The sequence below is a fragment of the Erythrolamprus reginae genome, chromosome 5 (assembly GCF_031021105.1).
Source record: "Erythrolamprus reginae isolate rEryReg1 chromosome 5, rEryReg1.hap1, whole genome shotgun sequence".
Lineage (NCBI taxonomy): Eukaryota > Metazoa > Chordata > Lepidosauria > Squamata > Dipsadidae > Erythrolamprus > Erythrolamprus reginae.
Window position 1 is genome coordinate 69040514 of NC_091954.1, and position 17299 is coordinate 69057812.

The 17299-nt window shown below is 38.5% G+C and overlaps 1 protein-coding gene across 1 annotated transcript; it reads right to left on the minus strand.

Moving 5' to 3' along the window:
* Nucleotides 1–9242: 9242 nt before the first annotated feature.
* On the minus strand, nt 9243–10295 carry GPR148 (G protein-coupled receptor 148). The gene has a single exon (XM_070754228.1). The coding sequence runs from the start codon at nt 10293–10295 to the stop codon at nt 9243–9245; it is 1053 nt and encodes a 350-aa protein (XP_070610329.1).
* Between the last annotated feature and the right edge of the window lie 7004 nt (nt 10296–17299).

Here is a 17299-nt window from a genome sequence, read left to right on the forward strand (position 1 = left end):
TATGATTGGCTTTTATATAATGGGTTTTTAACTGTTTTTAGTATTGGATTATTGTTATATACTGTTTTATTACTGTTGTTAGCTGCCCCGAGTCTACGGAGAGGGGTGGCATACAAATCCAATAAATAAATAAATAAATAAATAAGATATCTGGACTTCAACTCCTAGAAGTCCCCAGCCAGCATTCTGGGAGTTGAAGTCCAAATATCTTCAAGTTGTCAAGGTTGGGAAACACTGCTCTTCAGGATAATATGTGGGAGGGGAAACATTGTATATAAAAAGAGAGATGATGGGCGGCATGATGCCTCTAGGCACCAATGCACTCACAGGTGAACATGGAGGAAAAAAGGAAAACCTGACCTGCTGCAAATTAGTCCCAACAGGAATTCTAAGATAATAATATTGAGGATGGCTGGACATGGATGGCAATTAATTTATGAGACTACTTCCTAAAAGTCCAGTAAATCGCAGCAGACCAAACATAAGAATATGAAAACTAAAAATGCAAACTTGGGGAAATAGCTCAATACAATTGTGGGAAGAAAGCGACTTTCATTTTCAATGTCACCTTTGCCATCTACACCACCCACTAGCCATGGCCACATCTGATCTCAGTAAGCCCCAGGTTATGAAATAAAGTACTTCTTAAACTTTTCTGCCAATATTGACACTTGGGCTGAACCGACTAAGTATTGTTCTGCAGATGTGCTGTTGAAATAAACTCTGCCTCGGCTCCAAATAACTTGTTCATATGTCCTATGGAGGAACTGGCTTAGATTTGAACTCAGAACTTTGTAGTAACATAACATTAGTGGAAAGCATATATAAAGGCCACATGCCATATTTATTACAAAGAAAGATAACCTGGATGTTTCACCCTGTCCTCCACAAATACAGTATCGAAACAAATAAATGATGCAGGCAAAAGTCTCACGCGATACCCTTGTTACCTAGGGTGGCTAACTCTGTTTTTATATGCATGTGCGTATATCAGTGGCCTATACCTCTTAGCATCTTCCCAAAAGAATAGCAAATAAATTAATTGCCTGATACTGTACTTCTTTTACATAGGTAACCGACACAAAGTATCAACCAAAGTGCCATCAAAAATACAATACACTTGTATACTGTCTTCCTGCCAGTGCAGCTCAAATGGATTTTTTGACTTTTAAATCCCTAGGGAACTTAGTAGGGGGATATTTCAATCAATCAACCAACCAATCAATCAACCAATCAATCAATCAATCAATCAATCAATCAATCAGAATAGAACTGGAAGGGTGGAAGGTACTCTATAGATCTTCTAGTCCAGTGTTTCCCAAGCTTGGCAACTTGAAGATATTTGGACTTCAACTTCCAGAATTCCCCAGCCAGTGAATTCTGGCTGTGGAATTCTGGGAATTGAAGTCCAGATATCTCCAAGTTGCCAAGGTTGGGAAACACTGTTCTAGCCCAACCCCCTGCTTAAGCAGGAGATCCTATACCATTTCAGACAGGTGACTATCCAGTTTTTTCTTATAAAATCTCCAGTAATGAAGCACCCACAACTTCTGATGCCGAGCTCTTCTGACAGCAAATTCGCAGGACCACTTTGGCTAGCTAGTTTCAACAGCCTGATGTATGTATCCCAACAGAACCTGCTTATAGACAACTTCCATGTGAAGAGGAAAATGGGGACACTGGTACTATTTTTCTGTGGCTGTATCTGTTCATGGGAACAGTCTCCTCCCAGAAATCAAGTTATTTCAGAGAGGAATATGAATTGATGTAAATGATTGGGAGCTTATTTTTGTAGTTATACTATGGATGTTTTATTGTTGTAAACCAGCCTGAGTCCTTCAGGATTGGGTAACATAGAAGTCAAATGAATGAATGAATGAATGAATGAATGAATGAATGAATGAATGAATGAATAAACGACTAAATAAATAAATATATGAATAAATGATTAAATAAATAAATAAATAAATATTTTTATGGATCTATTGTAAATAGTGAAGAATCTTTTTTGATTATAATAAACGTAAGTCAAACAAACTAATCAACCATGTGAAATTTACCTGGAATGTCCTTCTAGAGGACAAAGCTGAACTCTATGAGTTGTTATTCCCAACTTTGGATATTTGTTTTAATTATTATTTTGTCAGCAGCACTATTTTTTTTTTTTTGCTGTAAGATGTGATAATGTTTTGAATAAATTGAAATGAATATTTGCCATTTTAAGATGTTCCTGTCATTTGGTACTAGCCTAAAATTTAAATATCTTTTAAAGATTAAAACAAATGGAATAAACATACTTGCATCTTCATCATAAGATCAAAGGATAAAGGAACAGAAAGAATAAATGAAAAGCGACAGTGATAAAGCCTTGCCAATTTATGATAGGCATGTTATGGCCTCCCAGGTTTACATCATATTCCCTTTGATATTGCCCCCCCCCAAATATTAAGGACACTTCCAGACAATCAGCTTTTCTATTACTCAAGTATAGGGGTACCTTTACTTACAAATGTAATTCGTTCCGTGACCAGGTTATTAAGTAGAAAAGTTTGTAAGAAGAAGCATTTTTTCCCATAGGAATCAATGTAAAAGCAAATAATGTGTGCGATTGGGGAAACCACAGGGAGGGTGGAGGCCCTGTTTCCTCTCTGGAGATTCCTAAGAGGCCCCACAGAGGCTTCTCCCCACCTTTTCCGGCCCTGTTTCATCCCAGGAGATTCCTAAAGAAGCCCCACAGAGGCTTCTCCCCACCTTTTCCGGCCCTGTTTCCTCCTAGGAGATTCCTAGAGAGGCCCCAGAGAGGCTTCTCCTTGCGTTTTCCGGTTACAGTTTTGGAGATTCGGGTTTGTAAGTAAAAAATAGTTATTGAGAAAAGACAAATAAATCTTGAACACCCAGTTCTTATCTGGAAAAGTTCGTAAGTAGAGGCGTTCTTAGGTAGAGGTACCACTGTTATAAGTGGCTTCTTGGGCTATTCTAGTTATAAATTATCAAGCTGCTACTGGAATAATATCTATATTTTTTTGTGAAACTATAGCTTTCCTAGGGAATGAACAGCCAGTCCTATCCCATTCTCTTTATGGGATGCCTGCTTCAGGAGAACACTGCATTATATTTTGTTTTAATATTGATATTTATTGCTATTAAACACAGTTGCTTTTATTGGGATGGTTTAACTTAATATTTTTATTTTTTATTCTTATTTTGTAAGTTGCTCCGGGTTTTCCTGAAAGTAAGAAAAGTATGGAAATGAAGTAAAATAATTAAATTTAAAGTTGCTGTAATATAAAAGGGACTTGTGTCCTTTTTATCTACTACCATTTCCCCTTTGCTAATGGTTTATTTGGGAAACTATCCCAAGTTTCTAACTAACCAACTAAAAAAAAATATACATGCATAAATATCATAAAGACCATAAAGATACATTCTGCACTGCAATTTCTATGGAAAGCTTGTGATCTTTATTCCATATACTTGGGTTAATGAAACCGTATTTTTAATTCATTGGTACCATAAGCAGGATAGTGTCTTCTTTCCTCTCTCTCTCACCCCCAAAGAAAATGTATTGACAAATTGTTTATGTCTGCTGCTCCCTTTGTCTTCACATACAAAATTATTCTGCATGTTCACATGAAGCCCAATAGGTGGCACTATTATGCTATTTTAGGTCAAATTTGCTTTCCAGGAAGAAACACACAAAACAATCCCTTGAATAATAACCTAAAACAAAACAGAAATGCTATTGCAACATCATTTCCAAGAAATATTTACAATTTCAACAAAATTATGCTAAACAGCATGGCTCAAAATTTAATTACATTATGCAAGAGCTTTTTTTGTCTCTCAACACTGGGGCCCCTTTTCTTTTTTTGTCCAGCTTATATTTTGTCAGAGATATTTCATTTTTTCCCCAATGAACTGTTTTATTAAAAATTTTGAACCCAGGACCAATATAAATTAAAAGTAAAAAAGAAAAAAACTAATCATGCAAAAAGAAAAGAATAACAAAATCAGAAAAGAAATAAAGTGGTTTCTGCTTTTTTACAATAATTTAAATACCATATAGTTATAAAGTGACCTTTCTAAAGTTACATCATGATCAGTGATGACCTGTCAAAATTTTTACTGCCACACTGTGGGCGTGGGTTATTTTGTGGGTGTGGCTTGATGGTCATGTGATTGGGTAGGAGTGGCTTGACAATAATGCAACCTGGGTGGTTTAAAGGTCATGTGACTGAGTGGGAGTGGCTTACCAACTAAGATAAGTTCTCAAATAGGTGCTTGGGCTCTTTTTCAGTTGATTAAGTCACGTTATTTGAATAGCCATAAAAAGGACAAATGACAGACAGCATTATTTGTTGAGGAGCACAGTAACATTTTAAAGTTTTGTACTGAACCCACAAGGTTCAGTATGATAACAGATTAGGCAAGTAGTTCAATTTTCTTTAATTGCTATAAAAGGTCAGTTCTAGATATTAATTAAAATAATTAAAGCGTTTATGAGTAAAAACATACTATTTAATTATTTTCTATTTTAAAAGTAATTAAGGATCATACTAAGATACTAGAGAAGGAAGGACAATAAAAGTTTTATTGAATTGAATATTGAATTGAATTGAATATTAAGTATTCAATAAATAGTGCATAAACTTACTATCCTCACCAACATTGGCAGGGCAAGTTAGTGAATGATTATTTTTTCTTTTAAAATCTATTAATTTTCTCTGGAAATTATTTATTCCTTGTTATTTCAGCTTACTTAAGAACTACTTATTCTTCGCCCAACATCCATAGTTGGATGGAGAAATGAAGAAAATGAGTGCCACTTTATAGAATTGATTTTGTTGCTATGTAAATTACTATCCAATCTAATTAGTTTGATGGGGTTCAGTTGTAAAACCTGGATCACGGATCTCCATGCTGACATGGATGTTTCTTGACCATCTAAGACTATTGAACAATGCCTGCTACTGAATACTTACTAGTCTTCACCACTTGAGAGATTTTCTTTTTTTTCTCCAGAAGCTTCAACCAACTCAGACCCTCTTTAAAAATCAACGGAATTACTCCAAAAGATTCTACAAGTGCTCTGCAGAACTATTTTTCGGAAGCATCCTTACTGCATCACTTTTTGAGGTCTGGCTTCTTGTCAAATATCTCCACTCCACACAATTATCTTAAGAAATAAATCAGAGCCCCCCCCTCCCGTGCTACCCCAATTAAGGAAGGGAAGTCAGAGGAACATCTTTTTTGCATGTATTCTTTTTATTAAAGATTTTTACAGAAGTAAAAGGTCTGCTACATGAAATGATATAAAATAGGATTAAAAGAAAGAAAAAGCGTGAAATATAGCACAGTATACACATGGCTTCCTATCTTCTTCAGAACAGTTACAAATTTATTATCTCTAGTCTCTCTTTTGAAGTTACATCATAGTTTCCTTTTCTTCAAAATAAACTCTTTTAAATCAGCAAATCCATAAACCACCAGTTTATTTTTTTTCCTATTTTCAGCAAAAGTCCATAAGAGGTTTCTGGTCTGTAATAAAAGTAGTTGCCATATTCTCAATCAGACACGTCTGTTTTGTCATTTCAATATTTTCCCACCTTTGTGCATATTATTATTATTATTATTATTATTATTATTATTATTATTATTATTTATTAGATTTGTATGCCGCCCCTCTCCGAAGACTCGGAGCGGCTCATATAATAGTCTCACTGAGGACTATGTCCAAACTATAGGTCTTTTCTAACTGGCTGTCTAGAAGTCCCAGAGACATAGGAACTTCTGAAATTGAAAATATTGTTGAGGTAAGAACTCCAGTCAAAGCCTGAGGGGGATAGTAATGCAGAGAGATGAAGGAAAAGCAAGCTAATGCCATTGTTGCCATTCCTCCTTGGTTGATGCTCCTGGCTGGCTCAGTAACAACAGCAGGGACTTTAAAAAGAGCGTTAGAGGTAATGGCAGATATATTGTTTGAAGCAGTGATGGGAGGCCAATATTTTTACTACCACACTGTGGGCGTGGCTTATTTTGTGGGTGTGGCTTGCTGGCCATGTGACCAGGTAGGAGTAGCTTGACAATTATGTGACCGAAGGAGGTGGCTTAAAGGTCATGTGACTGGGTGGGTGTGGCTTACTGACCAAGGTAAGTTTTCAAATAGGTACTTGGACTCTTTTTCAGTTGATTAAGTCACATTATTTGAATAGCCACAAAAAGGACAAATGATAGGCAGCATTATTTGTTGAGAAGCACATTTAACTCTCTCTCTCTCGCTCTTTCTCTCTCTCGCTCGCTCTTTCTCTATCTCTCTCGCTCTTTCTCTCTCTCTTGCTTTCTCTCTCTCTTGCTTTCTTTCTCTCTCTCTTGTTCTCTTTCTCTCTCTCTCGCTCTTTCTCTCTCTCGCTCGCTCTTTCTCTCTCTCTCTTGCTTTCTCTCTCTCTTGCTTTCTCTCTCTCTTGCTTTCTCTCTCTTTCTCTCTCTCTTAGCTCAATTTTCTCTCTCTTAGCTCAATTTTCTTTAATTGCTATAAAAGGTCAGTTCTAGATAAGGATTAAAATGATTAAAGCGTTTATGGGTAAAAACATATGATTTAATTATTTCCTATTTTAAAAGTAATTAAGGATTATACTAAGGTACTAGAGAAGGAAGGACAATAAAAAAACTATTAAGTATTCAATAAATAGTGCATAAACTTACTACCCCCACTGCCCCCCCCCTCGTGGGTGCAGCAGCTTTTTAGTGTTTCAAGCCACTCTCTCACTTCCTGCTTGCCTGTCTGCTCAATTAAGGTACAAATTAAGAATGATATATTAGCTGCTAATACCTGGATCACCAGTAGATGGCGCCAAAGATATGCAGAAAAATTTGCCTGTGTCTTCAATCTTCTTGCACTACAGGTGTCATTGAGGGAGGAGATTCGGTAACTTAAAAATGGAGTATATATTCAATAAATGAAAGATAAGATTATTGAAAAGCACATACTATATGAAGATTACTTGCTCAATCACTATTCCTCATTTCAAAGGTGTCTTTTAAAGCTGTTCTTAGCATGACACAAGTACATTGTCAGGAGAAGGGTCTTTCCAATACATGTGTCTGACAGGATCTGGTTTATAGCCATACTTAGATACTAGATTTGGCTAGCAACTTACCTTTCTCTAGACACAGAACATTATTGATGCACTCCTGGGTAGAAAGTGTCTCCAAATGTTGCTGAGGAAACGCAGTTGTCTGATAACGGATAAGAGGATGTACTATCAAATGTTTATCCCCCCCCTACGGTTTCATTATTGATTTGAGCCAGTGATGGAGTCATAAAAATGACTTGTATGCTACAGTTCTTCCTCTTTCAAAGCAGAGAGGGTTAAGTTGGTTTTTCCAACCTGATGCTTCCAGTTGTCTTAGACGTCAATCTTCCTATGTCCTGAACTGGAACTGTATGGAGCAGATGTGTCTTCCCCCATCTTCAACCATAAAACATCTGCAGGCATAACCCACATTACTGGGAGGAATTCAGATTTGGGGACAGGGGAGCAACCTCAATTCAGACTGGCTGTGTTAGCCTGCCAGATTGCATTAATACATTCTCTGTTTCCTAAAGTGGAATGTGATAGAGAAACTGAAAAGAAAAACACATCGCAGAAATCCATAACATGGAATCCTGGAATAAAATGTAGACAAACAAATCTATCTTTTCCATATATGTATATAACAACAAATGAGATATATAAAATATAGAAAATTAATCTCATACAGAATAATAATAATAATAATAATAATAATAATAATAATAATAATAATAATTTATTGGATTTGTATGCCGCCCCTCTCCGTAGACTCGGGGCAGCTAACAACAATGATAAAAACAGCATGTGACAATCCAATAATAAAACAACTAAAACCCCTTATTATAAAACCAAACATACACACAGACATACCATGCATAACTTGTAATGGCCTAGGGGGAAGGAATATCTCAACTCCCCCATGCCTGGTGGTATAAGTGAGTCTTGAGTAGTTTACGAAAGACAGGGAAGGTGGGAGCAATTCTAATATCTGGGGGAGTTGGTTCCAGAGGGCCGGGGCCGCCACAGAGAAGGCTCTTCCTCTGGGGCCCAACAAACGACATTGTTTAGTCGACGGGACCCAGAGAAGGCCAACTCTGTGGGACCTTATCGGTCGCTGGGATTCGTGCAGTAGCAGGCGATCCTGCATTTGTTTCAAGATTTTGCAGAAATCTTCATTGGTCAACCATGGTGTTATTGAGCATGGCGTAGGTCTGGCTTCTCACACTTCCATGACATCCCCATGAAACAGGTCGTAATGGAAGTGGTTTTTTTTTTTACTAAGCAGGATTTTTTTTCACCCAGCAAAATGGAAAGAAGAATAGCATAAAACAAAAGAACCAGCCTGTACCACCTTCAGCAACAAAGAAACTCAAAAACATTGCCCTGGAATGTGGATTTCATTCCCAGGAAAGAAAGGAAAAAAAAAAGGGAAAGGCAAAAAAATGTAGGATAGATTTTGGCTCTGTATTATACAAAGCAAAGAAAAAACCTGGCTGGCACAAAACATTAACGCCGAGCCCTTTTTTAAGTGAAAAGATTCATACTTTGGAATTTATAAAGTCAAATGTATAAACATTCAGTCTGACAATGAGTTTGGTATGGTTGACATTTTAGCAGATTTAGGTCCTAATTTTCTTATCTGAAGAGTAAAAAAACCATGCATCAGAACATTTCAACCATAGCATTAAAATATTAGCCTAAATATCATCTAGTATAATAATGTTGATATTAGGAACAAATTAGGAAAAAATACAAGCAACTTAGTCAACAGATCAATAAAATAATTTATTTATTTATTTTATTCATTCATTTGTCCAATACACAAATACATAGGAAGAAAAATAGACATGTAGTAATATATATAAGGGTAAAGTGAACTTAGAGGAGAGGATATATGAAAGAAAGAAAATATATATGATAAGTGAGAGAAAGGAAAGACAATTGGACTTACAGCCTATGACATTCTTTCCTGAGGGTGGTTCTGTTAAAGTCCATGTTTGGTTCTGTTTGAGAGACTCTATTTCATCATTTGCAGCTTCATACCATTTGGTATCCTCTTCTTGAGGCATATTTTTAAAATCATTCCAGCTACTAGGAATGAATAAGTTCACTTTATGGGATGCATAACACAGCTTTAGGTCACAGTTACTGTAGTGTCCTTGTTTCTGCTCAAGTAAATATAGTAGGAACTACTACTGTAGAACGTTTCCATTTGATGCAGAATTTGAGGGATGAGGATATCTCTCTGTATCGAAGCCCACACAAATAAGGTAACAAAGCCTTGGGCAAAATAATCAGGACATTACAAACGATCATAGACACCCAAATTCCTGTCGGTGGCCCAATTACATCATTGACGTAAAGGAGTGACTCCACTACAACAGCCAGAACAGGAGAGAAATGAAAGAATAGGATAATGTGATGCATTAGGAATGTCACACTGGCTCGGGAGAAAATGCTTTTCCATATTCCTGATTGCTTTGTTTTAAAATACAAGACCATGTAACCACAAAGAATGAGGGTCAGACAGATAAAAAGGGCAGACAAGGAGAGTATGTAGCAGAATTTCACGGCATCGTTTCCTTGTAAAGTCATTGCCAGTATTAGTGGAACAGAACAGTTTTCTACTGGACATTCCCTGGAGTCTTGAGTGATGTGTAGTATTAGGAAAACAATCCCAGGGAAAATCCCAGAGCATATCCATAGGAACGGAATCAGTTTTTTGGCTCGGGAATAAGGCAGAATGGAAATATAATGCAAAGGCCACAATATGGCCAAATAAGTGTCCAGCACCATTGTTGCAGATGTAAATAAGCCTCCGCAGTAAGTCATTGCTAGCAAAAACAACAGCACGATGCAACCACTTTTGGGGAGTTTGAAGGTGGACATACTGAAAACTGCAGACAGAGTGTAGAGCAGAAGATACATCAAATCGCTAACCAAAGCATTGCCCAACAAAAGGTACCTTGTTTCCTGACGTATGTTGACACGAGAAAAAATCACAAATAAGATGAAAGGAATGACCAGGGTAGCTGCCAGAAGACAAATTATTGGTGGAATCAAAAGCATCTTCAGTTTGAAATATGGAGGGTAAACAATCCATTCTTGCAAGCTTTTCAAAGCGGGGTTATCTTCATACAAGGAATCATTTAAGCTCAATCCTCTATAGAAGGAGATGTTCTCGTGCAAAATCCTGGCTGATGCACATAGAGAATAGCTCATTTCTCCAAGAAGTCCAAAGTGCCAATCCGCACAGGTTTTTCAATAACAACAAAATGAGTGCTTTAATATTGCACATCTATGATAGCAAGTCACAAACATTTTGCAGAAATTTTTGTTTTGAAAATTATTTGCAGCCAACTCCGAAACAATATCTGAAGACAGGCACATATTATTCCACGAGACTTTAAAAATGAAATCCTGAATTCCTGAAAAATTGAATATATTCTTCTTTGAAAATAAAGAATGTGATATATAAGACTTAAAAAGTATGAAGCATGGAGCAAACGCTTGAGGAAGGAAATAAATGGGTTGCTCATCATTAAGAATTTGCTTTTGTGTTCACTGAATCATTATCACACTAGAAAAGCAGATGGACCTTTAGCATGATTAAACAGATGTGATGATATAAAAAGGTACATTTCAAATATGACAGTGTAATCAAGTTGTAAATGAATGCAGAAGACATGGTTGCTATGCTTAAGTGCAATAAATGTATTAAGTTAATGTAATCGATAAGAACTGGGCTGTTAGCTCATGAAATATGAGTGTCTCATAATCCGTATGGTTCTCTGAGGACTACACTTGTATGTTTCCATTTAATACTTAAGAGTTGGGCAGAAGTATCCCAAAGTGGACTATCCAATGATGGGGCGCTCAGATAATTCTAATGCCAAGACGGCTGAAGCATTAAGAGGGCAGAAAAAGAATTGTTTCCCATTGCGCAACATGAAATGGCAGTAATGAGCAGCCAAAAATTTTACTGCCGCACTGTGAGTGTGGCTTATTTTGTGGGTGTGGCTTAATGATCATGTGACTGGATAGGAGTGGCTTGTCGGCCATTTGATCAGGCGGGAGTGCCTTGAACGATCATTATCGTTCAAGTGAGCTGCTAAGTCCTCAACTTACAACCTTGCCAGTGTCGCTCGCTGGGGTGACAATTTGCTTCGCGTTTTCCACTCTTTTCTTCTTGGGTCGCGCCCCCCACCTCAAGCTGTGTAGCTAGGCTGCTGCCAGAAGCATAAAGGCTGCCAGCGCCGCTTCCACCCACGCCTTATGCTTGCACTTCAGGAAGGAGGTGGCCACGCGATGCTGGAGGGGAGCTGGGCAGGTCAGAAGGAAGCTTGTCCGAGGCCAGGAAGGAGGAAAGAGGAAAATAGTAATGAGTGCAGATGCAACAGCAGCTGCAGCAGGGGAAAAAAGGATCGTGAAATATCCAGGAACTTAATCAAATGGCGATAGACGAAGAAGTGAGCTTAACTGAGGAGGCTGGATTTCTATGATTGATAATTGAGAAACATTATGACAAGGAGCTTCCAGTGACTCAAAAGAAATTCAAAGAATAGCACTTATGAAAAAAAAATCAAATTAATTCAGGATTAATTAAGCGACCAGCCGGGTGGGCGGGCGAACTGGCAAGCGGCAAGCGGCAAGCGACCAGCCGGGCGGGCGGGCGAACAGGCAAGCGGCAAGCGAGCAGCCGGGCAGGCGGGCGAACAGGCAAGCGGCAAGCGGCAAGCAAGCGGCCGGGCGAGCGGGTGACGGGCAAGCGGCAAGCGGCAAGCGATCTTGGGGTTTCCCCTTTGCCTGGACGGCGGGAAGACCCAGGGAAGGTTCCTTCGGCCGCCCAACAGCTGATCTGCTCCGCAGCGCGGCAGCAGCGAGGAGCCGAAGATGGGGTTTCCCCATTGCCTGGGCAACGGGGAAACCCCATCTTCGGCTCCTCGCTGCTGCCGCGCTGCGGAGCAGATCAGCTGTTGGGCGGCCGAAGGAACCTTCCCTGGGTCTTCCCCGGGTCTTCCCCGCCGCCCACACGCAAACTCCACCATCTGCGCATGTGCGGCCATGGAAAAAGGGGCACGCATGCGCAGATGGTGTTTTTACTTCCGCACCACTACATCCCGAAATATCGATTATCGCGAGGGGTCTTGGAACGGAACCCTCGCGATAATCGGGGGATCACTGTACATAGCAAAGATAGGATTAGTCATCTGTCCATCCAACCACATGGCACCTGGGAAGATTAATAATAATAATAATAATAATAATAATAATAATAATAATATATTAGATTTGTATGCCACCTCTCTCTAAAGATTCGGGGCCGCTCACAACATAACAATAATACAATACATTACAAATCTAATAATAAAAATTTAAAAGTCAATTAAAAACATTAATAAACATAACCAGTGTCATAAAATCACCAACTACACATTCATACATATTCAACCCAGTTCATCATACAATAGAGGTCAGAAAACACAACGAAGGGGGGAGGGCATCATCCCCATGCCTGGCGACAGAGGTGAGTCTTCAGCATTTTACGGAAGGCGAGGAGAGTGGGGGCTGTTCAAATCTCTGAAGGAAGTTGATTCCAGAGGGCCGGTGCCACCACAGAGAAGGCTCTTCCCCTGGGCTCCGCCAACCAACATTGTTTAGATTGCATGAGCCAGCAGTCTGGGACTCACGACAGCCTACAGAGTTTCCCCTGCATGGCCCCATGGGAGCCTGACAACCAATCAGAGTGCACTTCTTGCACAGGAACAGGAGGTCCCATGGCGGCCCCCCACAAAGGGTATAAACTAGGGCACTCTCAGCACCTCAGTCTTTTTTCTCTTCAACATCTTCGAGGGATGTGATTCCCCTTCCCCCAGGACCTCAGACCATGTGATCTTGCTGTCCTCCATTAAACCATCTTTCCAAGCAGTTCCATGCTTCCAGTGTCTTTTCCTCCACTTGAGACTAAACCCAGAAGAATATTCCTTGCAACAGAACAGAATAACAGAGTTGGAAGGGACCTTGGAGGTCTTCTAGTTCAATCCCCTGCTTGAACAAGAGACCCTACATCAGTGATGGCAAACCTTTTTTTCCTTGCGTGCCCAAAGAGCGTACGTGTCTACTATTGTGCATGGGTGCGTGCCCACACCCATAATTCAAAGCCTAAGGAGGGCAAAAACCAGTTGCGGCCCTATTTGGACCAGGAGTCACTGCTCACAGTAACTCATGCCCTCATCACATCGAGGCTCGACTACTGTAACGCTCTCTACATGGGGCTACCTTTGAAAAGTGTTCGGGAACTTCAGATCGTGCAGAATGCAGCTGCGAGAGCAATCATGGGCTTTCCCAAATGTGCCCATATTACACCAACACTCCGCAGTCTGCATTGGTTGCCGATCAGTTTCTGGTCACAATTCAAAGTGTTGGTTATGACCTATAAAGCCCTTCATGGCATCGGACCAGAATATCTACAGGACCACCTTCTGCCACATGAATCCCAGCAACCAGTTAAGTCCCACAGAGTTGGCCTTCTCCGGGTTCCCTCGATTAAACAGTGTGGTTTGGCGGGACCCAGGGGAAGAGCCTTCTCTGTGGTGGCCCCGACTCTCTAGAACCAGCTCCCCCCAGAGATCAGAATTTTCCCCACCCTCCTTGCTTTTCGTAAGCTCCTTAAAACCCACCTCTGTCATCAGGCATGGGGAAATTGAGATATTTCTTTCCCCCAGGCCTATACAATTTATGCATGGTATATTTGTGTGTATGTTTGGTTTTTAATAAGGGTTTTTTAATTATTGTAAATATTAGATTTGTTATATGTTGTTTTATTATTGTTGTTAGCCACCCCGAGTCTATGGAGAGGGACGGCATACAAATCTAATAAATAAATAAAATAAATAAATAAAACAGCTTCCCCCACCCCCCGGAGGCCCTCTGCAGGCTGCAAATGACCTGTTTTTCAACTTCTGGTGGACCCAGTAGGTTCATGTTTTGCCCTCCCCAAGCTCCAAAGGCTTCCCTGGAGCCGGGGGAGAGTAAAAATGCCTCCCCCCCCAGAGGCTCTCTGGAAGCCAAAAATTGCCCTCCAGAGCCTCTGGGTGAGCGAAAAATCAGCTGGCCAGCACACACATGCACGTTGGAGCTGAGCTAGGGCACCGGCTGGCGTGCCAGTAGATATGGCTCCGGGTTCCATCTGTGCCACCCGTGCCATAGGTTCGCCATCACTGTCCTACACCATTCTGGACAAATAGTTGTCTAATCTCTTCTTGAAATCTTCCAGTGACAGAGCATCCACAACTTTTGGAAGGAAGTCATTCTAATGCTTAATTATTCTCATTGTCAGGAAATTTCCCCTTAATTCTGTGTTGGACAAGTCTTTAAGTATTGGAAGACTGCTATCATAACATCTCTGGCCCTTCTCTTTGCTAGACTAAATATAGCTAGTTCCAGCAGCCATTTAGGAGTCTTGATGTTGTAAAGAGGAAAAAAGTATTTTGCCAACAAAAATTGAATTAATGACCGCTATTAACTTATTAACATATTTTATATTTAACATATTTTATAAAGTATAAGAGTGTGATAGTTTTTTAAAATGCATAACTATAGGAGTGGGAGCAAAATGCCTCATTCAGTCCATTGAATGGTCCACCATCTGCACATTTCCGAGTTTGGCCTTATTTTGCATAATTTAGAAGACAAACTAAACATTTAAGGCTAACAGGATGAATTTTCATTAGTATCTGTGAGAGAGATAAAGTGATCATTTTAGTAAATTTATTTTCATATGTGCAATGCTCTGTTCTTGGAGAGACACAGAAATTGAACGTTACTATTTATTAAGTAACTGTGAACGTTCTTCATGTCCATAATTTTAATAAAGTTTCTTATATTTAATGTATTTTCATTTAGAAAAACCCCATCATTACTGCTTTTATCATTATCCTTTGGGCTGTTCTATTAAAACATTATTCACCAGACTTTGGTAGAAAACAATACTAGCAGAGAAAAATAATGTGCCCTGACCTGGTATCCCCATCCACACTCAGGTATGATGCTGGCAAACAATGCTCTCAATGGGCATATTGACCCATATGGCCTTGTTCCTTTGTCCTCCAAGCAAACATCACAAGCTGCGGGGAAACATTTACCAATCTTTAATGGGTCTGAGGCTGGGAAACAGGCAAGTATGGTTAGAGCAGGGGTGTCAAGCTCAAGACCAAGGGGCCTGATCCAGTCGTCGTGGTGCTTAGATCTAGCCTGGGGGGGGGGTCACCCCAGAAACAGGTGGCCCTCTGAGCTCTGTTTTCATTGGCAGAGAGTTGCAAGAGGCTGTTGCAGCTGAAAACAGATCTCAAGAGTCTATTTTCAATGGTAGAGTGCTCGGGCCACCACAGGCACCCCTGACACGAGTCATGTCGAGCTGGCCATGCTCACCAGACCCTCCCGCGGTCAAATACAATTCTGATGCAGCCCTCAATGAAATCGAGTTTGACACCCCTGGGCTACAGGATTAAATCGTCATATTCTGGAATAACTCTAAATTGGTGCCCAGCTAGTAGCTGGTAGGCATTGGGCAAGTTAGAAACATAGAAACATAGAAAACTGACGGCAGAAAAAGACCTCATGGTCCATCTAGTCTGCCCTTATACTATTTCCTGTATTTTATCTTACAATGGATATATGTTTATCCCAGGCATGTTTAAATTCAGTTACTGTGGATTTACCAACCACGTCTGCTGGAAGTTTGTTCCAAGGATCTACTACTCTTTCAGTAAAATAATATTTTCTCATGTTGCCTTTGATCTTTTCCCCAACTAACTTCAGATTGTGTCCCCTTGTTCTTGTGTTCACTTTCCTATTAAAAACACTTTTATTATATTATATTATATTATATTATATTATATTATATTATATTATATTATATTATATTATATTATATTATATTATATTATATTATATTATATTATATTATATTATATTATATTATATTATATTATATTATATTATATTATATTATATTATATTATATTATATTATATTATATTATATTATATTATATTATATTATATTATATTATATTATATTATATTATATTATATTATATTATATTATATTATATTATATTATATTATATTATATTATATTATATTATATTATATTATATTATATTATATTATATTATATTATAAAGCAGAAGAGGGGAAGTTGTGTCTTATTTTTCCATGCAACCTCCTACCACCAACCATCTGTTGGTTCTGGCTGATCAATGTTTATAATTTGGGGAGCAGCAGAGACAATTGACACACACAGGAATTTGGAAGGACATCAAATTGCATCCATAGCAAAAGTGTTGTTACCTCTTTATGAGAAAAATACTACTTTAACCCTGAACTATGAGTAATATCTGCAAGTTGCTTCAGCTTTGGGTTGAATATGGTAGAAAAAAAAGGGTTACTGGCTCATGTTTTATGCTGAGCAGGTGCAAGAGCTGTGTGATATGTGAGTTTTATTCTTTCACTTGGAAGAATGAACATATGCCCTCCGAAACAACGTTAATTAATAAACTATTGGAATGCGCAGAAATGAGCAAACTCACCCTAGAATTGTGAAATGAGCTAAAGAAAGAAATATAAATCATATGGGAGAAATTGTATATATGGCTTGAAAAAAATCATAAACTTACGAACATTAAAACTGTGATGAGAAATATATGTATTTACATATATGCAAATTGTATATTCACGTAAAAAACCTAACTACCAAGAGTATTACACTGATGTCAAGGAAGTGAATATTAGTAAAATGTCAATAATAATGTTACATGCTTTTTTTGGGTACGTTACTTGTATTACTTGTATTATATTATACCATTTCTTTTTTCATTTTGCTTTTTGCTTTCCTGTTATATGTGTTTATCTTATTGTTATTCTTTGTCCTTATGTTTGTTTGTAAAACTTTTGAAAACTCAAAATAAAAATAAAAAGATATGTGAGTTTTATTATTTATTTATTTATTGGACTTAGTAGAGGATCACAATAGTTTTTCTAAGATGAGGACAATCCCATCAGTATGGTTCATCCCCAAGTCTTTATTGGATCATTTTTGTGTGTGTTGCTTAAGAGAAAATGAGAACATACTATTGATTTTGCAACAAAGGGAATTGGGGACGCGCTCTCAGACTACAGTAACTATTGAATAGAAATGTTTTCAAATAAAAAAAAAATTTGAAA